Here is a 25497-nt window from a genome sequence, read left to right on the forward strand (position 1 = left end):
CTGTAAGTCATACAATTTCAATGAGATCACCATCCTGAAGTTGAACTTTGCTGTTTTTTCGTGATACAGTTTACTGCCCATAATTACTATCCTTGGTAAGGTAGGAGATCCCGGCCGAACTCCTCAAAGTTAAAAACAAGTGGGAAGGTCGGCTTACCTTGAAAAAATGCTCGACTGGTGTAATCGTTCCGCTTTGTTGTTAATTTCGGATGTCACTTTTTAAAGAAGTTTTTTTTTCCCAACTTATGGAAAGCGTATTTTATGTAAACAACGACCGTGGCATCATATCTCTTAGTGTAGCTCCTAATTTGCGTGGTTCACGAGCTGTACCAAGTAATCAAACATGCGGACATTTCAAGGCTAAAGAAACACGACAGACTACAATGGGCTGGAACCTGGAAGAGGTCGTCGAATGAAGGGGAGACCTCGAACTCGCTGGATGTGTGCAATCGAGGAAGCTACGTGTGTAGCGATGTAGCGACTGGACAACGGCGGATCAAGATCGAGTATCCTGGAAATCTACAATTCGTTCGGCCATGTTCCGGAGACGGAATGTGCACCATTGAAGCACAGAGAACAGACGTCTAAGCTAGTACACACTTTTTCAAAAATCACCGTTGCGTCCAATTTTGCACTTCATTAATTACAGGTGTATGAACGCTCGAACGCAAGTGCCCATAAGGCATTACTGGGCTGCTCGAAGCGCCTCCAAAGACTGTCTCAGAAAGTATGGACGCAACCAAAAATCGCCGCCATTTCGCAATGGTTCAGAATCTGTAAATTTTTATGGCTGCGTCCTGTTGTTTACACTCTTCTTTAACCACTTGTGCAATTGTTTATTCGTTTTCATTAGTTTGTTTCGAAATGCGTGGACTTTCAGTCGAACAACGTCGAAAAATTGTGTACAAATGGTGCAGAGAACGCGGACTGTCACTGAGAAAGACAGCAAAAATGGAAGGAGTAAGTGAAAAAGCCGTGCGAAATGCAAACAGGAAGTTCGGTGAGGATGACACCTTTGAGGATAAACCGAAAATGGGTCGAAAAAAGGTCCTGCTAACCCTCAGTTGGATAAACGTATACTGAAGGCGTTCGAGCAAAAGAAGGAGATTTCAGTTCGGGATGTGGCCAAAAAAGTGGGTACTTCGAAGTCAAATGTTCTTCGTGCTAAATAACGTTTGATTCTTCGAACCTATAAAAAGCAGAAACAACCAAAACGTAGTCCAAAACAAGAAGCATCGATCAGGCCAAGGGTTCGAAAGCTGTACAATATGATTCTTGCTGGAAATTTGAACTGCATAATCATGGACGACGAAACCTACGTGAAACTCGGTTACAAATCCTTGCCGGGACAACAGTTGCGTTATACGGTGCGAGAAAGGCAAGTGTTAAACCAGTCCGAGACATCGATTGAAATCGACAAATTTGGTAAGAAAGCTATGGTCTGGCAAGCAATTTGTAGCTGCGGTAAGATTTCGAAACCCTTAATCACCACTGATTCAATGAACAGCGAAATATACATCAAGGAATGTTTACAAAAACGACTTCAACCCATGATTCGAAGCCACAAGGATCCTGATGTCAACTAGCCAGATCTTGCTTCTTGCCACTACTCGAAATCAACGGTAGAATGGTATAACTACCAAAAATGTCACTTTCGTCCCAAAAGACATGAATCCACCAAATTGCCCACAACTTCGACCAATTGCGGAATTTTGGGCATTAACGAAGGCACATCTTAGGAAACATGTCTCGGCAGCCGAAACCATTCAACAGTTCGAAAAAGCCTGGAAAAAAGTGTCAAAACTTTTTTTTGTTTCTCATAAATACGTTTATTTCATAGGCAATATACATAAGTTTTTCTTCGCCGTGGCATCCACAATACATAGTAGTTTAAACCTAATACATTTCGAATATCATATTAGTATGTTGGTACTCATTAGTTAATCTAAACACTGTTTTTATCAAGCGAGTTGCTATTTTAAATTACATTAAATAAAATACATTTATTTTGTACATGATCTTATAACTATTTCAGGATTGTTTGTATCAGTTCACCACTTATATTCAATATCCTATAGTTGGCTGTTGGTTGAACTCATGGAAGAGAAAACAGTTTAACATAAAATAAAATTTAAATTGGAACTCCAATGGATTTAATGAAATGATAAAGAAGTTTCATGTATGGAAGGTCACGACAAGCAAGAATGTCGCGAACTGGGACATTGGATAGTCTACCTTGGGTACGCAAGGAATTTATTAGTTGAGATCTGACATCACGAAACTCCACGCATGTCCAAACAACATGGTCAATATCGCGGTAACCTTCGCCGCAAGCACAATGATTAGTCTCGGAAAGTCCAATTCGAAGGAGATGTGCATCTAACGTGTAGTGATTGGACATGAGTCTGGACATCACACGAATGAAATCTCTACTCACATCCAGTCCCCTGAACCATGCCTTTGTCGATATTTTAGGAATAATTGAGTGCATCCACCGACCCAGATCATCTTTATCCCAAGAAGCTTGCCAGCTGGCAAGTGTTCTTTGGCGAGACGCGCTATAGAATTCGTTGAAAGCAATCGGTCTCTCATAAATTTCACCCTCAATAGCACCACGTTTGGCTAAAATATCGGCTCTTTCATTGCCTGGAATGGAGCAATGAGCCGGAACCCAAACTATTGTGATTAGATAATTATTATTCAATATGTCGTTCAGACACTGTTTTATTTTACCCAAGAAAAACGGTTCATTTTTGCCAGCAGCGTTTGAGCGAATGGCTTCAATTGCACTCAGACTATCTGTGAAGAGGAAATAATGGTTTGGAGATAATGTGACGATTACATTCAAGCTATAATGAACTGCTGCTAACTCTGCTATATAAACAGATGCAGGTTCTTGAAGCTTGAATGAGGCCGAAACATTATTGTTGAACATACCAAACCCTGTCGCTTCTTCCATTCGCGATCCGTCCGTGTAAAACATTTTCTCAGAGTTAATATGCCTGAACTTACTTGAAAATATTTTTGGGATTTCCATAGAGCGTAGGTGGTCCGGGATTCCACGCACTTCGCGCTGCATGGATGTGTCGAAAAAGTGTCAAAACTTGTCGCCAAGAAGTCTGTACGGAATTTAATAAGGAACGTTCGCAAGAAGGTGCGCCAGCTAGTCTACAATGGCTAAGTAGCGAATGTTGAGAATAATATTCTGGTGTTGTAGTCTAATATCATCAGTATATCGAATAAAATTTGAATATCTAACACTTGTGAATTATTTACAGCGAAATCATACTTTCTGGGACAGTCTTTACAGGAGAATTGCTGCTTGGTGATTGCTTTCTAAAACAACCGTTAAATTTCTTACACAAATTGAAATCTCTACTTGAATGCTTGTAATGTCACAGCACAGGATTTGGAAACCAAATGCGTTGAAAGTGGTCATTCAAATATAATGCGTTCAATGCATGAACAAAAGCGTCATACGAAAGATTTCAAAATTTGGGTAAGTATTATAAAACGTCCCTCGTAGCCAAAACGTCCCTTGTAGCCAAAACGTCCCCTTCCTTTTTAATCACTCTAGAGTTTTCTAAACACAAGTTTTATCACTAACACTATCTTTTCGTAGGATCGAAAATGTTGCTTCGTGACTACTAATGTTCAAATAATTCCTGATGCAAATAATATTTCTTTTTTTGCTGTTTTCTATTTTGACATTTCAAGATGCATAATGCATCATTGTTGTGGGGCACAATGTCTTTTATTGTAGGGCATACCACTGATTTGTTGTGAGGTATATTATACGGCTGCTGGGGCAGACATGACAGTATGAGTAAATTCCTATAAAATAAGTTTTCGTGATGCACTAGTTCCACCTATATTGTACTGCGCGAACTATTTACTATGGGTACACTCATTGTGTTATGTAAAAGTTTTTTTACTAGTTGGTTCCCCCTCGTTTGTCAACACCGATCAGCTGCTTGCAGGGATGCCTGATTTCATCAGAATATTTGAAAATGAATCGTCACAATAAATTATTGGATTACGTTGATAATATATTTAACTTTTTTAGCGATGTTGGAAGGTAACCATTTATTTTTCTCAACGTTGTTCATCTATACTATTTTTTATTGTGTTGTTAATTTTCACCCGAAATTAAGTGGCGGCAGACCAGAAGCAAGTAAATATTGTAACAAAACGGGTTCGATTTTGTATTGCGTTGAAGGATGAGAAGTAGGCACAATTCTGTATATAGTTTTGGCAATATGTATTAAAACTGTATCCTGCATGAAATTCTCATGGACATATACAAATCAATACATTACAGTTCATTCTGTATGAATGGCAACACTGTTGGTAAATGAAAAAAATAAACACAGTCTAGATGACAGACAGGATGTTTTTGATAGGATAACGTGGCGCCATCATGACATATGCGAGTACTGTCCGAACTGAAGGAATATTCGAAATGATCGTTAAAACAATTAAAGAATCTAATTTGAGTGTCCTGTCTGTTAGTCTGTGACCCCACTTGAAAGTGTCAACCAAAACGCTGGACGAAATCAAAAATGCGTATGTGGCACGCTCCTCGAAAGTCAGTTTGTTATCCACCCAACCCGTCTGCAATTGCTGCGCTGCTCAAGTACCGAGCTTTGAACCAATGTTACACATATTCATCGCGTAACTAATTCATTCATCCATCTTCGGCGCGACTATCTTCTATTACTAACGCCCGTCTCGAACAACGTTGAACTATTCACTGCACGAAAGAGAGAAGGGTGAAAATGAATAAGCAATAATCGTATAGAACCCGAATCTACTAATACATTTTTCGCTGCTGGTATACATCGTGCATGTTCGTTTTATACATTCGTTCGTCAATCGTTCCTTTACTTTACTCTTCAAATTCGTTCGAATAGCGTCACTGCGATGATCGTTGGATTCCATTTTTTGCGAAGCAATCTTCATCTATTAAATTCATCATATCTCATGAGGTAGCAGCGATGGGGGAGTGCAGGGATATGGTTCATCACACACACACATAAGACGTGTGCTGGGATATGGCTCTTCACACACACGAAAACGTCTTAATTTGCTTGTTTTAAAGACAGCACGTACGATCATCGCCAATTAGGTTTTGACAATGATCGCTGCATGAATATTCGTTCCACATTCACTCTTTGTGAGGGGGGGGGGGGGGTGTTTAATGCGGATAACAACAGCAAGGAATAGATCTTCATGCGAGTAACGAAGCAGCGTCGGCGAAGGAAAGCGAACGATGATCATTGGCGTTCGTTGCATTTTTGATATTCAAGCAACATTGCTTTGAACTAAGCAACACAAAGTCCTTACATTACATTCCTTTCGTGGAATTTTGCCATTCTGTTTCAACAGACTTCGCAGCCGATTCATAGCGTGCAGAATCATTGCATGGGTAGTGCACGATCCTACTGACACTAAGAATCCTTCCAGGTCGAAGCTCGAACACACGACAACTGGCTTGTGAGACCAGTGTCCTATGCATTGAACAGCCAACTCGGGGAGAACTATGAGCAATGATGATAACTTTCAATTTTTTCTTGAAAATTTGAAAAAAAATATTTTTTAATATTTTTTTTCAAGGAAAACATGTAAAAAATAGTCATTGATAATTCAATAGCTTTCCGTGGTATGTTTGATTCATATTTATTGGGAAATCGTAAAATGAAATATCAAATTTAAAGAAGCGAGGTTGGGTGCTGTTTTGAAATCTGGGAAGTTTTAAGTTTTTATGATTGGATTTAGAGATTGATTAGTAAATTATGAACAAAAGTTATTTTATTCGCTCATGTTTTATCATCTAGATAAAATCTGTTTGATTTGATTTCATTGCCGCTTTTTGCCTTTATATTACAGAAAGGTTATGCAATCACTTGAAAACTGAAAACTGAACAATGTCAGACTGTGTGTGTGTTACAAAATTGGGGAAAGTATTATAAAACGGCCCTACTAGTCAAAACGCCCCCTTCCTTTTTTAAGCAATCAAGAGTTTTATCGCTAACGCTATCTTTTTGTAGGATCGAAAATGTTGCTTCGCGATTACTGAACTCAAACCCGTTATTCCCAGTCTTAGAGTCAAATGAATGGTCTTATGGTCCTTCCAAAAGTTACTGCCTATATTCGGATACAACAAAAATTTAAATCGTCGTTTAGAGTACGATTTAAAATCGTAGAAAATTGTCAAAATTTAATAAAAAACTAATAGAGTTTGTACGCAATGTTAGTTGGTGGCCGTAAGAACCGACTTCGATTATACCGGTTCTCGGGTTCCGGTGCTAAAAGTACATGAACCCACTTCGTTTTCTTAAGGATGACCTAAGCGAGCAAAGCACTGTTTCATGTTGTATATTGTACTAGTTAATGCACAAACAATCCCTCGATTTCTTTCAAAATCGAAGAGAAACATTTTGAATATAATACCACAGTATTATATATTACACCACTAGGTGGATTAAATCAGGTTTTTGAATAACTGCCAATAAGCCAAACATTTGAAGAGAAATCCAGAACACCCTCATTGAACATAACTCAAAATTGGGTGACACATCACTCAAATTCATAAAAAGTTGAGTTACCACCTATCTACTCATTTTTGCGTTAAGGGACGAAATTGTCAAAGCTTGAGTAATTTTAGGAAAAAAATATTTTGTTCAAAATTTTAGTAAGTTCAACTCAAAATTTGGGTTCCTTGCTCTCAAAATGAAGAAACTATTATTCGTTATTTTCATATACAAAGTTATTCTTCTTTCTTTTGAATGCGCAAAATAGTGATTCAACCCGTTTCCTTTTGAACGGTTTGGAGTCAAAATTGAATTATTTTGATATCCTTATTTAGGCTTTTCACTAAGCATAATTGAAACCACAAAACATCGATGATTGACATTGATTCATGTTTTCAAAACCGGATCTAGAAACGGCAATGGAAAACGACGTATTCTTGCATTCTTTATTTCGATAAGAATATTCCGAGAATGAAAACGCACTGATCTGCAAGAAGTATTTTTTTCACTTAACATAAATGTTTAAAAACTCAACGCTTACTCTAATGTATGAATAAATGCGAGAGAACTCATGACAATGAGTTTACTTTACTCAAATCCATACTCAAATTTTTACATATTGTTCCAGTTTATTAATTTGAGTAATCGCAACTTAAACCATGAGTTATGTTTAAAGAGCATGAAGATTGTGGTACTCATTGTTGATAGGTAGCTTACTGGCCGTTATAAAAAAAAAACGCGAAAATTATTTACTCATCGAAAACACGCTGGAATATGATTTCCACTTAGTTATTCCTCATTATTATGAATTCAGGAGTATTCATGTGTGAATCTCTAACTTGGTTAACTTTTTTATGCCATAATGATCCGCCGTGTCCTGTGCACAACCCTGTAATTTTGTAATCTCTTTCTCACAATGCACTGATTTTTGTTCTAAATATCTGGCACCCCTGCTCATTATACAAAAACCAAAACAACAGTTTTGTGTGCACGTTTTTCTTGCTGTTTACAAATTTTATCAACTAGTTCGGTACCGAGTTGTCTACGTTTTTAGTAAATAAAATCTAAATAAATGCAATAAAATTTCACATTGAAGTCAATTGAACTTCCTGTAGAAATTGTTAACTGTCCTATAGAGCGTTGTACATCATGAACAAATATACTGGATTCTGTGACCTGTGTGTGCCTTACAATAGTTCCGTGAAAGAATTGAAAGAAATTCTGAAAGAGCTTCAGGACTGTAAGTACCACAATCCTCTTAACTTCAAAGTTACTTTGTATTACACGTCAATCTTAAAAAATGACAAAAACAATATCCATTTCAGTGGGATACAAAAATGTAGCAATCGAACAAGTTTACGATCACATAAACAATCCCGGTGATAAGAAAAATGATCCTATACCTGCCGCAGCAGATTTAAGCATACTTAGCGTAAGATGAAATCAAATACACGTACTATGTATTTCATTCGTCATTAAATTGTGTATCGAATTTTAGAAGGAACTCAAAGGACACCTTCGACTGCTGAACCGTCTTACCATCATATATGCCGACAATAGTGTAACGCTGATCATGAACCGTTCTGCAAACCTCCGGAGATACCACCTGCTGTCTGTCGTACCAACCACCGATGATGCTTTCCAGCATGCTTGTCAAACAGTAAATTGCGACATCATTTCCTACAACAACGACACTGTTCGGGGAAAAATGAGTAGAAAGTATTATTTTCTAGCCGTGAGTCGGAATATTATGTTCGAAATTAAGTATGGTCCGGCAATTATCAATTCCAATCACCGAAAAGACATCATCAATCGAGCTCATCGATATCACTCCTATGGAAAGTCGAAAAATGTGATAATCACAAGCGAGGCAAGGAATCGGTTCCATGTAAGAGGACCATACGATATAGCCAATTTGTAAGAATTTATACATGCTTAAATTAGATTGTTCGATAGTTAATGGCATTCTTTCAGGGGTCTCATTTTCGGTCTTAGCGAGGAACAATCAAAGAACGCAATTTTAGGAGCACCCCGAAAAATTCTGATTGCAGCTGAAGCACGAAGACTTGGCAAGGCGGGCTTAGCCATCAGCTATCGCCAGAAAGCGGTAGATAGTGACGATTACTCTGATTCGGAACTAGATGAGCCAATAGAAGATAGCGATGAAGAGGAAGAGGAGGAGGGAGAAGATGAAGAAGAAAAGAGTGGCGAAGATGAATCCATGCAGGATGAAACCAATATCGAACCACCAAAGAAAGTAGCGAAATATGAAATACTTTGAAATTTATAATTGCGTGTCTTTTTAAAGATATTCGAAACCAATAAGTTTCTGTTGCACTAAGATGTTAGTGGATCTGGGTTTTAAAATTTTAATTAGATTACGGCGAATCTGGCCACTCATCGTCACCAGAATTTGGCTAATCTGAATGTTGTTCCTCGTCATCAAGACCGGCATATCGATTCGAACATTTAGGTACTGCACCTCTACACACAAAATTTGCTCTTTGATCTTTTCTTTATTTTTCGTCTTAGGCTCATCAGCACATAGGAGTTCATATTGAACTGTTGCGCCCCGTAATAGTCTAATATAAACCGCTAATCGTTGGGTATTGGGTATTGGAAGTAATGCTATGACTAGAGTTTCTGTTAAAGTTAATCACCCTCATTCTTGTTTACGGCCGTATGCGATACGTTCGAAAGTATATCAAATTCGTATTCCCGTTTACGTTCGAATCGATCACACTTTTAAACATCGTACATGCATAAAAAACAACGCCCATTCAACATCATTTGTTATTTTTCGTTGATTTTGTATCATCATGCGTCCGTATCAACTATTCGACGAACACATGCTTTCGAATGAATACGAATAAGCCATTCTTATTTTCACTCGAATGTGTACGAACGCGATTTCTGTGCAAAGGAAGGATCGGCAGCACAGGTAGTTTTTTTAGGAAGATTCCAAGCATCAAGGAAGTGACGAATGCTACATAATAAATAAATATCGTACTCAGGACCAATTTTATTAAAGTCGGTGAATGAAATTTTCAAATTAAACTTCGTGCAAAGTAAAAAATAGCATTTAAAATAGCTGTCCCATCAGTAGTATCTGCAAACAATATGTTGCATTTTTCTTGCAAATTTTTCATGTTTTCGAAGGTCTACATATTTATTACATTGGTAAAATCAGGCATTTCAGCTGTTTTTCAATGAACGGCGAATCTAACATTGACAGAAAATGGAGAAAAACACCGATGAATGTTTCGATTTTGGTTTCAAATCGTATTTAGAAATTATCGTATATTCTTAGATCCATAAATTAATATTCGATGAATTGTAATTTTATCTTCAAAAGAGATGCAAATTTAACACTTCCTATCTATATCCATCTATAAATCAACATAAAAAGAGTTTCGCCCTTTTTCGATTTGTTTACTTTTATGCTTCTTGTGTGAATTATAAAGATACGCCCTTGCGCATTTTTCATGAAATTGGTTGGTTTTCGCGACTAAGACAAATCTGAGAGTAATTTTATAGTCTCATTGACTATTTCCAGTGGTGCCAGGTAATGCCAGGTAAAAATGCCAGGTGCCAGGTAAAAATTTCAAATATCTGCAGACAGGGTCTGTAAATCTGAAAAAAAATCTATAGTCAGCAAGTATGTCTTGCTGGCAGCAATTTCTCTATAAAGTATGACACGCAAAACTGACTTGGTAAGCAAAAGAAAAAAAAAAGGTCGCGGAAATTTCAAAACTCTGTAAATATAGACGAAAGTCTGCGAGAATTTCAAAAGTCTGCAAAAGTGTGCACAACAAAAAATGTCTGCAGCACTATACCCCAAATCTGCAGATTTACAGACAAATCTGCAGACCTGGCATCTCTGGGTAAAAGGCTCGGGAACCATCTGAAATAAAGAAGAAAAAAAGTTTCACCATTCCTTACTAGCAATTGAAGTATCGCCCCGTTTGTTGTCATGGAACACGTAGGGTGAAACTTACGTAAACAAATGGAATGACAGTTTCGGCCTTTATAGTTTTCTGTATTACAAAGATTGAGATTTTTGTAGAATCCGAATTTTTAGGCAAAATTGTAGGATTTTGAAGCTTTTATTGGTAGATGAGAGAAACTTGAATTGTTTACTTTTGTAAGATTCGCCCATCTTTGAAAAACAGGTGATTTAATATAAAATAAAGTATATGTTTACCCATGGCGTATTTTCCATAAAGTAGTGATAATTCGATCTTCGAAGACTGTGCGCAGAAGATCGATCGTAGCGTTGGCTGTGTGGCACAGAGCGCCGTCTTGTGGGAACCAAATAGTGTCCAAGTCTTCCTCTTCAAGTAACGGGAAGAACCAATCGCTAATCATGGCGCGGTAGCGCTCGCCATTGACCGTGGCGGCGGTTCCTGCCTCATTTTCGAAGAAAAATGGCCCAATGATGCTGCCAGGCAAAAATCCGCACAAAAACGGCACTTTCTGAGGATGCATCGGCTTCTCCATGATAACGTGCGGGTTTTCCGTTCCCCATATGCGACAATTTTGCTTATTAACATACCCGCCGAGATGAAAATGTGTCTCATCCGAGAAAATGATTTTTTGGCACACATTCCGCAACATTACCATGATTTTCAAAGTAAAACTGCACTATTTTCACGCGTTCCTCAAGCGTATACATAACTATTTTCGTTCAGCGGAAGGATAAAACTAAGTTTCTGTCAAATCAGAAGTGACATTAAGGTTACCAATGTCGAAATAACCGCTAGTTAAAAAAAAAGTTAAATGGCGGACCCTGTATATGGGTGAATCCACTGCCAATTAATTACATTTACTTTTTCCACTAAATCAGGAATCCGTAACATTTAAAAAGCCTTAAACTTTTCAAAATTACTAAAAGTATTGCCATTTTGCAATGAATCAATTAATGAAGAATTTCATTAAACATAATTGACAGCATTTGTACGAATCATATCTATCGAATTGCAAAATGTGCACACCCCTAATTCGAAAATATCTTGACAGTAAACAAACCCCCTGTTTGGGTGATCCGTCATTGAAAAAGGTTGTCACTTTTTCAGCATTGTGTGAATGTGTTTGTGTGAGTAAAAAGCTGTGGGTTTTTATCCGCTTCGCATTCGCATGCAGGCTCTAGCCGACAGCCGACATCAGACAGAAAGAAAACCAGAATGTGTGTGAAACAAAATGGAGGTGTTTTATAATGGTGCGTAGCTTTTCTCCTTTTATCGCAACCCAGTGCCGGAAAAACTGTCGAAAACCGGTCAAAAATAGTTGTAGTCTGTTAAGTAACTAAAGTGGATCAGTTTGATTATATTTTTTGATTGAATCAAACGTTATTAAGGGTGTTAAACGGCTTTTAAAAATGGGGTGAAAAGTTTTACCTTTTTTTTTAATGCTACGTTTGGGGCTTCGGGCTCAGTGAAAATGAAAAAGTGAAGATAGCCATTGCTCTGAGAGCGAACATTAGAAGAGAGCGAAGAATGTGGAAAGACAACGAAACAGCAATTGATTAGCAAAATATTTTCTTGCAAATACTTTTATGTTCGTTTTTTTTTTTTTTATTATGAGAATGTTTTGTGATGTTTTATAGATTTATTTCTACTATATTTGACCGCTGGTTAACGTGTGTAGGTGTAAGATTGGAAACTCAATGAATGAAAAATCTTGTTAGTAGAAGAATTGGCTGGTGACGGACGATTTGTCAAGATGGTTGTCTGACATGTACTTAAAACTTTAGGCTCGCACTATCAATAGGAAGTTGTGAAGTGCCGTTGAGTTCTGTTTTGTCACAATAAAAAAACGTTCTACAAAGACTTCTTTTGTGTGTCGATTTCGGCATTTTCCGTTGTACCGGTAAGTAAAACGAAATTTTCTTGATATTCACACGAAGTAAAATTGTAACCGTTGAGTTGTTCATAAAACCAATTATGGCTAATTAAAATAATAAATGAAACGATCATCTACCGCGAATCAAAGGGAAACTGAGAACAATTTTAAAAGAGATGGAAATAAAGCAACTATATTAATATTTCGACGCAAAAGAAACATGAGACATAGAACACTGCAAATTCAATTCTATTAAAACGAAGACTAACTAACTCGAAGACTTCGAGTGCTTGCAGGTCCCCCTCGAGCATTGTCCACGTTTCGTGCCCGTAGAGAACCACCGGTCTTATCAGTGATGTGTACATGGTGCACTTCGTGCGGGGGTGAAGTTTCCTGGATCTCAATGTTTTGTGGAGTCCATAGTAGGCACGACTTCCGGATATAATGCGCCTCCTGATCTCCCGGCTGGTGTCGTTGTCCGCAGTCACCAGTGAGCCAAGATAGATGAACTCGTCAACCACCTCGAACTCGTCGCCGTCGATCGTAATACTGCTGCCCAGACGTTGCCTATCGCTTTCAGTTCCGCCAGCCAGCATGTACTTTGTCTTAGACACATTTATCCTCAGTCCTACTCGTGCCGCTTCGCGCTTTAGTCGGGTATACAGATCTGCTACCGTCTCCTTGTTTCTACCGATTATATCCACGTCATCAGCGAAGCAAACGAATTGTCCGGACTTCGTGAAAATCGTGCCCCGCATGTTGCGATGTTGAACAGCAGGCAGGACAGCCCAACACCTTGTCTTAATCCCCTACGTGATTCGAACGGTTCCGAGAAACCGCCCGCAATCTTGACACAACACTGCACACCATCCATCGTAGCCTTAGTCAGTCTTGTCAGCTTCCCAGGGAAGCCGTTCTCGTCCATAATTTTCCATAGCTCTACACGGTCTACCGTGTCGTATGCGGCTTTGAAGTCGATGAACAGATGATGCGTCGGGACCCGGTATTCACGGCATTTTTGGAGGATTTGCCGTATAGTGAAGATTTGGTCGTTTGTTGATCTGCCGTTGATGAACCCGGCCTGATAACTCCCGACAAATCCATTTACCAGTGGTGATAGGCACCGGAACAGGATCTGGGATAGCACTTTGTAGGCGGCATTTGACACTGTGATTGCCCTGTAGTTTGCACAGTCCAATTTGTCACCTTTCTTGTATGTCGGGGTGATGACCCCTTCCTTCCACTCCTCCGGTAGCTGTTCTCTGTCCCAGATCTCTTCGATTATTCGGTGCATGCATTCCGTCAGTTTCTCCGGTCCCCTTTTGAAGAGTTCTGCTCCTAGACCATCCTTACCAGCTGCTTTGTTGTTCTTGAGCTGTTGGATAGCCTCCTTGACCTCGTTCATAGTGGGCACTGGTACATCTCCGTCGGCTGCGACACTGACATAATCTTCCTCCTCCAACGCCTGATTGTCCGCCTGTGCACTATTCAGATGTTCATCGTAGTGCTGCCTCCACCTTTCGATCACCTCACGTTCGTCCGTCAGGATGCCACCTTCCTTGTCTCTACACATTTCGGCTCGCGGCATGAAGCCGTTGCGAGAGTCATTCAGCTTCCTGTAGAACGCCCGTGTATCCTGAGAACGATACAGCATGTCCATCTCCTCTCTCTCCGACTCTTCCAGGTGGCGCTTTTTGTCCCGGAAAAGGCGAGTTTGCTGCTTTCGTCTCTGTCGATACGATTCCACGTTCTTGACGCAACATCGCTGCGCGTGCTGCATTCTTCTCGTCCAATATCTCCTGGCATTCGCCGTCGAACCATTCGTTCCGTCGACTCCTTGGCACGTATCCCAGGACGCTCTCCGCAGCATTGCTGATGGCTGTTTTAGTTCTGGTCCAGCAGTCCTCCAGGGGAGCATCATTGAGCTCCTCCTCCGCTAGCAACGCTGCTTCGAGATGCAGTGGTATATTTTGAAAAAATCGAAAACGCGGATGGATAGTGTCTGGAACATAATTGGATGACGTGAATACGAAAAAAGTTAACATTATTTTTCTACACATCCATTTATCGATAATCACACGTACTAGTTGATTGATTGTGTGAATTTTGCAAACTTTCAATGCGTCACTGGCGTGATTATTACTTTTTTGTCATCGTAGATTACTAAATCTAAGTTTGAAACTAATATGACATTAGCGGCCCTTACACGATCATTAAAAGTGTCATTACTAAAAAGTAATATTACCTATATACTTATATGATATGCACTTTGCAACTTAGATCTTTTTCCAAATTCCAAACAGTTTAGAAAACTACAATTTGTAGTTATCTCATATTACTGAAAATTTCATTATAGATTGTTCATGTTTCCGATGATACTGAGAAAAAATTTTGTTGCTGCATTAAATATAACTAGAGATTAAGTTCTACCCATTCTTGTACAGAAGAAATTTTGAAAAAGCACGAAGTGAAGTAAAGTGTAGTGAAGTGTAGTAAGTCGTATTCACGATTTCTTTGCAAAACTACCCGGCAATGAGCATGAACTTAGCGAGGCACCCCTCACCGATGATAACGCAAATAGGTGAATAATTTGTTGCTAATTAGTTACGGTAATTTTGAATTTGTTGCTCAATTTTTTAAAAATATTTTTGAGTACTTCGCTAAGTTCATATGAAGTTAGCGAAGCCCCCCTCCCATATATGCTTCAAAACAAATCGAAGCCCAGTGAATAATTTGTTGCTAATTAGTTACGGTAATTTTAAATTTGTTGCTCAATTTTTTTAAAATATTTTTGAGTACTTCGCTAAGTTCATATGAAGTTAGCGATGCCCCCTCCCAAATATGCTTCAAAACGAATTGAAACCCAGTGAATAATTCGTTCCTAATTTGTTGCTAACTAGTTACGGTAATTTTGAATTTGTTGCTCAATTTTTTTCTAATTTTTTTTAGTACTTCGCTAAGTTCATATGAAGTTAGCGAAGCCCCCCTTCCAAATATGCTTCAAAACAAAATTATTCACCTATTTGCGTTATCATCGGTGAGGGGTGCCTCGCTAAGTTCATGCTCATTACCCGGCATTGCTCGGAAATGTTTCGTTAAGGCATGACTTCAAAAAAGATACTGGAAGTAGTATTGCAATTTGAAATAGTCTGAATGTGGTCTGAATCCTTGTCAAATCGGCTGAGTTTAATCTTTGATTCCTTTTATTACGAACATTTGAATCACCTACCTTCCAAAAAGTATCTCCTCACATCCGATCAATATTGCCTCAGACTCCCGTGGTTGTAAACACTTGCTAATCCATCTTCACTATAAATATTATTATGACGGCATTATTCATATTGGGCCGTAATTGATTCATATTGGGCCGACAGTCATCTTGATTTACAAAGATAAAACGCACATTGATTGTATGATTTTTCGCCAATTCAGATCATTGTTACCTCTTTTTGTTGCAAACACATATTCCTTCTCTTCCATGTAAATATTATTAAACACTTAGTTGTTAGAAATATGTTCTACTAGACAAGAAGAATCATAATCAATTTGACCTTACATCAAATATACACTCACGTTCGTTTGATGATAAAGCTAAATATTCCGACAAAATGGAATTAGATCTCTTTAAGTTATTTTAGATACTTTGATTTAAATAAAGTTGAAGAAATACCGGTTATGTCAGAGCGTTCAAACATACATTCATGAATGGAATGCATATACATAAAATGCATACCTTCTATCCCAAATTTCAGTATACTCAAAGCTAGGTCTCTTTGCCTTAGTTAGGTTCCAACGAGCAGCAGCGAGGTCGGACTGCACATGAAAATAAGCGATGCGTCGAAACTGCGTTAGTAAATTATGCGTTTGTTCTATGTTAACGGAAAATTACCGTAAAAACTACAAGGATCAGCCCCATGGGGTTGTTCGAGCCACCATTACTCTACCATTACTACCATTCTGCGATTTAGGTTGAAGCGATAAACTTTTTCTCATTATAAATCGAGTTCGTCTTATATAAATTAAAAATTAATCTTATGCACTCAAAATTTACCCTGGGGTAGTTTTCAATTTTTCAGGCGAAACGACACAACATGGGATTTCATCCAATCTTGCATGACACGAGATCAGAGCATACCAATTAAACCTTCAAATCGTTTTATGGCACTTTTTGTCTTGCTGTCAAGCAACAACCTACTTCTAACATGCTACACGTAGGACTGAAACGTTAGCTATAATTTTGCTTATATTTATAGCTTCGCGTGCTTCCAACAGCTTCGCTTTTGCATCGATTGACCAATCAGAGTGATGCTTTTCCTTTGATATATCGCCTACTCTTTCAAAACCGTCGTCTATGGTAGAGAAATCCGGTATGCCGGAGATTTTTTGCAGGCAAAATAGGACACGGCTAGCTATTGTTCAACTTTTCAATGGTATATGGCTATGCACATTCAAATTAATACGTAGAAATATTTCTAATCAAATGGGGACATGATATTAATAATTGATACAAAATTGACTGAGCTGTAATTGTTCAAAATCTGACTACATTTCTACGTGTATTTTTTTTGAGTTTCTAATTTGCACCCCTATATAGAAAACAAAAATGTGTTCCACATTAAAATTGATAGTTTATAATTATCGAGTTTGGGTCAATTTTTTGGACAATTATATGATTCGATTCAAATTTAACCGAATCAATGATTGTTCTTGTGAAACAATTCTTCGACGAAATGGCTGATGAAGACACGGTGTTCGGTGAAAGGACTAGAATGACATGACGCAAAAATGTCTTTGTCTGATTCAATTGGTTTTGCTTGAGAACGCTTTGAAGGATCATTTTCCTTGGGATTAAATTGACCGCAATATGTTTTGGACCTGGTTACCTTCACGCCGGTGAACGACCACAATTAGGTTAAAGCCGAGGTAAATGAACCATATGATAATAATAACAAAAACCCCTTTTTAATCCACCTAGTGGTGTGATAATGCTTTTCTCTTTCTTTAGAACAGATTCGTGAAAACATTTTTTATCTTTTTATTAAATAATTTGTGACAATTTCAGATTGAATCGAGTAGTTCACAAAAGCATTCTTCACTGTTTATATCACATAGTAGGCATCATTTTTCCAACCAAGCGCTTGACATTTGCGTTGCCTATTTGTATGAGAAGAGTGATGCTCATAAAAAAAAACCCGTCTTAGTCCACTTAGTGGAATTTTCATAGATCTTGAAAAATCACCAAGTCTTAGAATTGCATGAAACGTCGAGACTGAGTGTAATCTCGATTTTGTTTTTAAATCGACTTTCTGGGAAGTTTCCCAGAAAGTCGATTTTTTCAATTTTTTTTAGATAACACTAAACCTTGACGTTTCATGCAATTTTAAGATTTTTGACATCGAAAAAAATTTTCGATCTCGGAAATTTCATGGTGCGTTTTCAAGATCGAACATTTTCAAACTTTAACCGCTGGGCAGCACCCCTTTATAATGTCCGATTTAGCTCAAATTTTGCTTGAGGACTTTTTTCGAGGTGCTTAAACTTTTGAGCACTAGAGCTTCACGAAAATAGAGGTGATCCCAAAATATTGGCACCCTTATATATATTAGAGCGGTAAAAATACAACGCGTTTTGTCGGTTACGTCACTTATACCATTATATCTCCGGAATCAAAAGTCACAGCCATTTGGTCTTCGAACTTGAATGGCCAAACAATAGCTTTCAAACGGGCCTAAGCTTGTTAAAATCTGTTCGGTCATCTCCGAGAAACTTGCGCGGTAAAAATACAACGCTTTTTGTCGGTTACGTCATTTATACCATTATATCTCCGGAAACAGAAATCGCAGTCATTTGATCTTCGAACTTGATCAATGGCTCAATAGTAGCTTTCAAACGAGCCTAAGTTTGTTAAAATCGATTCAACCTTATCCGAGAAACTTGCGCGGCAAAAAAATAACGCGTTTTGCCAGTTACATCACTTATACCATCATATCTCCGGAACCAAAAGTCACAGCCATTTGATCTTCGAACTTGATCAATGGCCTAACAATAGCTTTCAAACGAGCCTAAACTTGTTAAAATTGGTTAAGCCATCTCCGAGAAACATGCACGGTGAAACAACAACACATTTTGTCTGTTACGTCAGTTATTCCATTAGATCTCCGTACCAGAAGTCACAGGGAGTTGATCTTCGAACTTGATCAATGGCCCTACAGTAGCTTCCAAACGAGCCTCAAAACTACTCCAATTGGTAGTCATTACCAGTAGACGTCCAAACAAACCGATTTCGGCTAATCTTTCAAGAATCGAAGAAAATCATTTTGAAGAGTACCGCAGTATTATATATGAGAGTATGATTGATAAGAGAAAGACTTCATTACACCACTAGGTGAATTAAAACAGTTTTGCCTTTCTCTATAGAAAGGTATTAGAATTGCTGGAAAATCCGACTTTCAAACGGGGCCTCGGAGACCCATAGTGTTATATACCATTCGACTCAGTTCGACGAAATCGGAAAATGTCCGTGTGTATGTATGTGTGTGCACTTTTCGAAGCTATTTTTATCGCCTAATTTTCTCAGATATGACTCAATCGATTTTAACAAGCTTAGGCTCGTTTAAAAGCTACTGTAGGGCCATTGATCAAGTTCGAAGATCAAATCGCCGTGACTTCTAGTTCCGGAGATATGATGGTATAAGTGACGTAGCCGACAAAACGCGATGTTTTCGCGATGTTTTTTCTTTCGTTTGAAAGCTATCATTGAATTGTGAATCAAGTTCGTAGATCAAACGGCTGGCACTTCCGGCTTCGGAGATATAATGGTATAAGTGACATAAGCGACAAAACGAGTTGTTTTTTTACTCTTCAGTTTTTTTCAGAGATAACAGAACTGATTTTAACAAGCCTAGACTAATTTGAAAGCTTCTATTCAACAGTGGATGAAGTTCGAAAACCAAATGGTTATCTCTTCTGGTTCGAAAGATATAATAGTATAAGTGATGTAACCGACTAACCGTACATTGTTCATCGGCTGAATTTCCTATCAGATGACACAACGAATTTCGATGAACTTTTTTGAAAGCTAACATTATCAATCAAACTTGGAAGGGTTATGGCGAATATTTCCGGTTCGAAAGATGTAATGTTACATGTGCGGAAAACGACAAATCCCAGTGTTTTCTGATGCAACAAAATTTCTCGTAGATGAAAGAATCAATTTCGAAAGACTTAGACTCGTTTGAAACCTCTCAGGAAGCAGAACTAATTGGAACAAGATAAGAACTGCTTATGAAGTTACTTAATGTAATGTATTGGCTCATGGGCCAAAAACTACTACAGTTTGCTAGCCCATCAAGATTTTTCAGGGAACAAGTTATAAAATGTTTCAGTGGCGTCTCGTGACGACATTTACGGGTTGTGCACTGCTTATGTGGTATGAAATCAGTTGGAACGATTGAGAAATAATATTCGTTTGTATTTTTCAATACAATGAAATATTGATATACTTTTGGATGGGATTTTTAAATAAAACTTATGTCCTATCATCGACACAATAGAAGAATAGAATAGAATTTCTATTGTGTCGATGATACGACAAAAGTTTGGCGGCGTTTCGACGTTGCAACTGACACAGCAATCTGTTTTCAATTGCCATAAGCATAAGCCACTGAAGCCCCTCCTGAAGGTATGTATACAAGTTCTCACAGAGCTAAACGTGACAGAGAGAACAGCAAATCTTAAAGCTAAGTTGAGTAATTCGTTCTTTTCTTGAATCTGTGCAGTAACTCATGTGCATGGAAAAAATACACTAAAACAGTGACAAGTGATACTTGAAATTTTGTGGAATTGCTGTGGATAAAATCGCTCATGATTTTATATTCGGTATCATCCAACCTACTTTCATCGAATAAATTGAGAATCTAAAAAGCAATTTCACTGAATTTTACCGGTTGTGCAGTGCACGAGATGCACATGAGGACGAGACGCCACTGAAATGTTTGAACATGACTTTTTCTTGTACGGTTTTGCGGCATGTGTTTTTTATTTTTGGGCATAATATTTGTAATTCATCCTGAAACTCGTAGAGCTTTCAATTAAAACTTTGAGTGCTGTTTAGAGCTGCCTGCTTTAAAAATTACCTGTAGCGTCAACTGCTTTCGCTTTTTTTCTCGCTTTCCTAGACCTAAACATAGATTTTTCCCGGACCCGACTTTCGATTTCAGAATCACAAACTAGTAAGTGTAAAAAAATGTTTTCCTCCCCACATTTTTTTAAAAGCGGTTGAACTGTTGTTTAAAACCGTGTCTTCGATTCCGGAAGGCCCGGTAGTAGTGGTCAAAATATTCCGTAATGTGACTCGTAACGATTTCTCAGAGAAATCTGATACGATTTCAACAAGCTTAGGTTCAAATTCCAATTCGCAAGTATATTTAGTTGAAGGCCAAAGTAGTACCCGTAACTATTATTATTTTTGCGTTTCGTCTTCGACTCATCAGTGCGTTAGCAGTTTATGTTGAACTGCTAACGCCACATAAACATTAACTTAGCGACTGTTCAACAGAAACTGTCAACGTACAAATGAGTCGAAAACGAAACCTAAAATTAGAAAATAGTAATGGGCATTTAGTACAAACCAGTACCAAATTCCCTAAAAAACCAGAAATTCCAAAAACGAAATAGATGCTATGTTTCATATGCCAAGTTTTGAGACACCCTATTCTTTACATTCTATCAGGTGGGAAACGAATATAAAAATATTAAACATGTCGAAATAATTGGTGAAAAATTTGTATTCAGTTTTTCCTACATCAGCACATTTCCTAATAGAAAAAGTCTTGAATTTTATATCGGTATCAGGTAAAGTGCGGCTCGATATCTCGCCTATCATAATCCGATGACGGCACGAATGCGACTTGTCGGATGAACAGTGAACCCATTCAATGGCGACTGTGGTGAACCTCCTAGTTTGACATAACGTCATACCAATACAACGCCTGTACCTACTGATGTGTGCGTGAGAGGATCTGTCTGATGGTCGTCGATTTGCTGATATCCGATGCAAATGTTGTACAAACACTGATACACTTTCCGCTTATTCTGAATTGGGCTACCCACAAGAACCAGTAGTTCAATCGTGGACACACTAATACTGTTGCAGCAGAGTAGTGCCCGTGTGTTGGCAGCGCTTTGGTCGAATAATAATTATTGAATTGAAAGTTTTTTTTTCGCCACACTCGTCTCTCAAAGAGGTACAGAGAAACAATGATGTCGGCGTATGTTTTAATTTTAATTGTGAGTTAAAACTTGAATCCATCTTTTGCGAACTAAAGTAGTTCGAACACGATAAAATTTATTGTGAAACGATAGCTGATTCGATCCTGAATTATCAAACGATGAAATTTGCCCGTTTGAGGACGGAATTGGATCGGAAAAGTGATGATGAAAATTAATCAATGAGACAAGTCGAGTGCTCTTCTCGTTCGCCATGATTCGGGTATGTTAATGGTGAAGCAAAGGCAATGGAAGAAAAAATCTGTTCATTTGTTTCGAATGTGAAATCGAATTTTGTGCTGTGTGGTGTCGCCCTGTCCGGAATCGTCATTGATTTTTCACGGCTGGGGTTCGGTAATAATGTGCGCTGTAAAATTTGATTGAATTGGAGTTCCTTTTCCGTTTTGAATAATTGTCCAATACTATTATTGAAGTTCAATTATTCAAATATGCCACATTTGTGATATAATCAAAATTGTATGTGGAAATTTATTGGCAATGACTAGTAAAAGCAGTTGTTGGTGATTATTCAGTTAAAAAAAACAGCATATATGGGATAGTTGAAAACAGTGAAGAAAATTATCATTATCACCTAAGAAAATCGATTGCATGCGGGTGACATTTTTAATTGGAAAAGTGAGTTTTGAGGTTAGAATCATCCAGAAGTGTTTTAAGAGTGTTGGCAACAGCAGAAGTTGCGACGCAAAGCGCAAGAGAGAAAAGTGTGCTTTCGAAAATCATCATAAACTTTTATACGTCGTCTCTGTCCGCCGTTGGTAGAAACTACAGGCAGAAGGGCAGTAATAACACCAACAAGAAGCATCCAGGGAAACCTAGCAGTAGTCCATCCCAAAAGCGGTATGGGAAAGGTGGAACAAGATGAAGAAGCCTTTAGAAGGCAGAAAAATATATATCGTATAAATGAGTGAACTCTGGAGACGACGCGCGGTTATGAACCGGAGTATTCTTTGTCAGTGATTGTGTGTAATGACGAGGTCGAGTTTTCGCTTTGGTCGTATAAGAAATGCAAAACAAGATTAGTTTGAAAAAAAAAGCAACACCAATAAAATGATGAAGTCGCGGAAAACGGTACCTATTTGGAAATGTTTTATAGATGATGTTTCAAAATATGCACGTTTCAGTTGTTCCTAGCATTTTTGCACAAACATGAATTATTAATAACATACCTCTCAAATTATCTCTCATTGGTACTTTATCAAATTGCTTGTCCTCGATCGATATTTTCCTGCTTAGAATTAGTTTTCTGAAGAACGAATATACACCCCGGTTAAGATGGTTTAGCAATAATGAGTTACGGTCCAATTCACATATTCATCACTGTTAATTGTTCTGCTATAATTGTGCAAGAAATTATTTGCTGTGCGGTTTCTAATATATTTGAAATTAGGAAGTTGTTTTGAGACTGTGTTTGTACGAATACGAGTTACTTGCTTTGGAGCTAATGTATTCAAGTAGAGATCTTGCAGGTATCGCGAATTATCCAACAACTGTTATGCAGAGTTTTCAATACAACGAAAAGACAATGTTTCTCGATAGTATCGTTGAATGTGATGTCTTGCTAGAAAAGCGTTTCATATTTTATCCGCCAGTCAACATGTGGTAGAGTCTTGCCAATTCTGAAATTGTAAATTCATTTTGGGGAGAGTAAACCAGAGTGTACCTCTTGAGTCGTGCGTCTGAAATTTATTTTATGTTTATTTTTTCGTATCTACGGAGGAATAATGTACTTGTATGAAAATCTCTTTAGGGTAACGAAGGTATTTTGGCCACTTTGATATATTTTGGTCCGGCATACATGTTTCTGGATGCAATCAAAATGAAGTACTATATGTATTAGAGTTTTAAAGATTATTTCATTCTTTAACATATCAGGTATGAATATATACTTCATTTTGATTACAACCAAAAATATGAGTTTCCAAAATATCTCCATTCCCCTATTTGGAATTGTTTCACGATATCACATGGAAATTAGCTGGAATGTCATATATGATAGCCAGGTTTTGATAATCTATGCTTCGCTCTATTCTTTTCTTACACACACAAAAAAATGTAAAAATAAATGCATTTCAGCGATTTTTTGTTGACATAGTAACAATAACAATTTTGTTCTGAATCATCCAATTACATTCCTTTTGTGAAATTTGGCCTTTCTGTTTCAATAGACTTCACAACCGATTCTTAGCGTACAGAATCATTGCATGGCTAGTAGTACGATTCTACTGACACTATGAATCCTTTCAGGTCGGGGCTCTAACATTTGACAACTGGCTTGTTAGACCAGCAGATATCCTTCCTTAAGGAAACGGATATCGAATAAAGCCAACAAAACAAAAATGTCGCAGTGAATTCATTTATACTCAAAAATGTTAACATTGACGAGTTTTGCGCCGTATTCGGAGTTGGCAGCACCTGTCGGATATTAATGACACTTTCTGTACATGTAGATTTTGTCACAACAAAAACACTGCATAATTTGATTATTTTTTTTTAAATCTAGACTTATTTGAAAAAAAAACGACCTTCTTTTACTATTTTTCCAGTAATAGTCGAAAAATGACAAATACTGTAAAATGCGTTGTACTAGTGATTTTTCTACACAAAAAAATCGGATTTAAAAATGTAATGTCAAAAAAGGGAAAAAATTTCATCAAAATCAAAAATTTTTCGATTCATTTTATAGGATTTGTAAATTTGTAATCGTTCTCTTTTCGTCATCCCGTTTCGTCATCCCGTACACGCTATACGAAATTGAACAAAGCACGCTGTGTGCTCCGTTCACAAAGGCGGTGGTGTTTTCTTCTTCCGTACCAGCTCGTTCCGATGCGTACCGGTTTTGCATCGTCATTTTGTATGACGGTTTGAAAGTTTTGACAATCGTCGATCTATAATTTCGGAAGCGAAAATGAAATTGCACAGTATCTTTTTAGACAATGAGAACTTCAATTTGAATCAAGATTGGTGAAAATCGGTTTAACCGTTGCTGAGAGATCGAAGTGAGTTCCATTTTTGGAGTAGGTTTATATATCCAACATCTAGCATTTCTGTCAACTGGATGAATTTAATTTTAGTGTTGCCAGATTTTAGCTATTGACATTAGTGTGGCCAGCTCCCGAAATATAAGTAGCGGCCTACGTATAATGATGCCTTTCTCATATCAATCATACTATCATATATAATACTGTGGTATTCTTGAACATAATTTTATTTGATTCTTGAAAGAATAACCGGAATCGCTTTGTTTGACGATTGGAGTAGTTTTGATGGCGATTTAGAATTTTTTTACGTTTTTTATTTCGTGATGGTATAACATTTTTTAAAATTCAGGGAATCCGTATGGGACAACAGAGTACCTCTCATTTGAATTCAAGTTTGTGAAAATCGCTCAAACCATCACTGAGAAAAGTGAGTGAGATCCATTTGGGAAAATTTGACCACTATTTCCGGTGCTTCCGGAATCGAAAGCCGTGCACCAAGATAACTGGAGTTGGTTTGTTTGGTCTACTGATAATTACGGAGTAGTTTTGAGGTCAGTTTAGATTTTTTTCAAATATTTTTGATTCAATCCTTTAAGTGATAATGTAATTTTTTCTATAGTTCCGGAAACGGAAGTCGGTTTCAAGTCAAATTCAGAAGTTTTGTAAAAGACCATAAGATAAATCATTTGAATCTAAGTTTGCAATTAGCACATATATTTAAATTTTTTTGCACATTTTATTCATTAACTCCGGAACCGGAATACAGATTCAAACAAAATTTAGGAATTTTGTATAGGATCTTAAAACCTTTCATTTGAATCTAAGTTTGTGAAAATTGGTCCAGTCATCTTCAAGAA

At 37.7% G+C, this 25497-nt stretch overlaps 2 protein-coding genes across 12 annotated transcripts in view; both read left to right on the forward strand.

Annotated features, from left to right (window-relative positions):
* Nucleotides 1–7513: 7513 nt before the first annotated feature.
* Nucleotides 7514–8823, forward strand: LOC131428039 (ribonuclease P protein subunit p30). The gene is made up of 4 exons (XM_058591678.1): nt 7514–7773; nt 7859–7965; nt 8032–8450; nt 8508–8823. The coding sequence occupies exons 1-4, from the start codon at nt 7683–7685 to the stop codon at nt 8812–8814; spliced, it is 924 nt and encodes a 307-aa protein (XP_058447661.1). The 5' UTR covers nt 7514–7682; the 3' UTR covers nt 8815–8823.
* A 2839-nt stretch (nt 8824–11662) lies between these two features.
* LOC131431929 (uncharacterized) overlaps nt 11663–25497 on the forward strand; it is an 86719-nt gene continuing 72884 nt past the window's right edge. For 6 of the 11 annotated variants that reach the window (XM_058597891.1, XM_058597898.1, XM_058597901.1 and 3 more), the window contains exon 1: nt 21599–22730. The gene's annotated coding sequence lies outside the window, so the exon portion shown is untranslated. Of the gene's footprint in view, nt 11916–12138; nt 12402–21598; nt 22731–25497 lie in introns of those variants that run through there. The other 5 variants (XM_058597894.1, XM_058597892.1, XM_058597895.1 and 2 more) reach the window with 5 other exon arrangements.

This window comes from Malaya genurostris, chromosome 2 (genome assembly GCF_030247185.1).
Source record: "Malaya genurostris strain Urasoe2022 chromosome 2, Malgen_1.1, whole genome shotgun sequence".
In the NCBI taxonomy this organism is placed as follows: Eukaryota; Metazoa; Arthropoda; class Insecta; order Diptera; family Culicidae; genus Malaya; species Malaya genurostris.

Bases quoted from the DNA above. Each gene is read 5' to 3' on its own strand.
- LOC131428039 (XM_058591678.1), top strand. From the start codon at position 7,683: ATGAACAAATATACTGGATTCTGTGACCTGTGTGTGCCTTACAATAGT. The intron at 7,774-7,858 runs GTAAGTACCACA...TATCCATTTCAG, and splicing joins TCTGAAAGAGCTTCAGGACT to TGGGATACAAAAATGTAGCA. The intron at 8,451-8,507 runs GTAAGAATTTAT...GCATTCTTTCAG, and splicing joins CCATACGATATAGCCAATTT to GGGTCTCATTTTCGGTCTTA.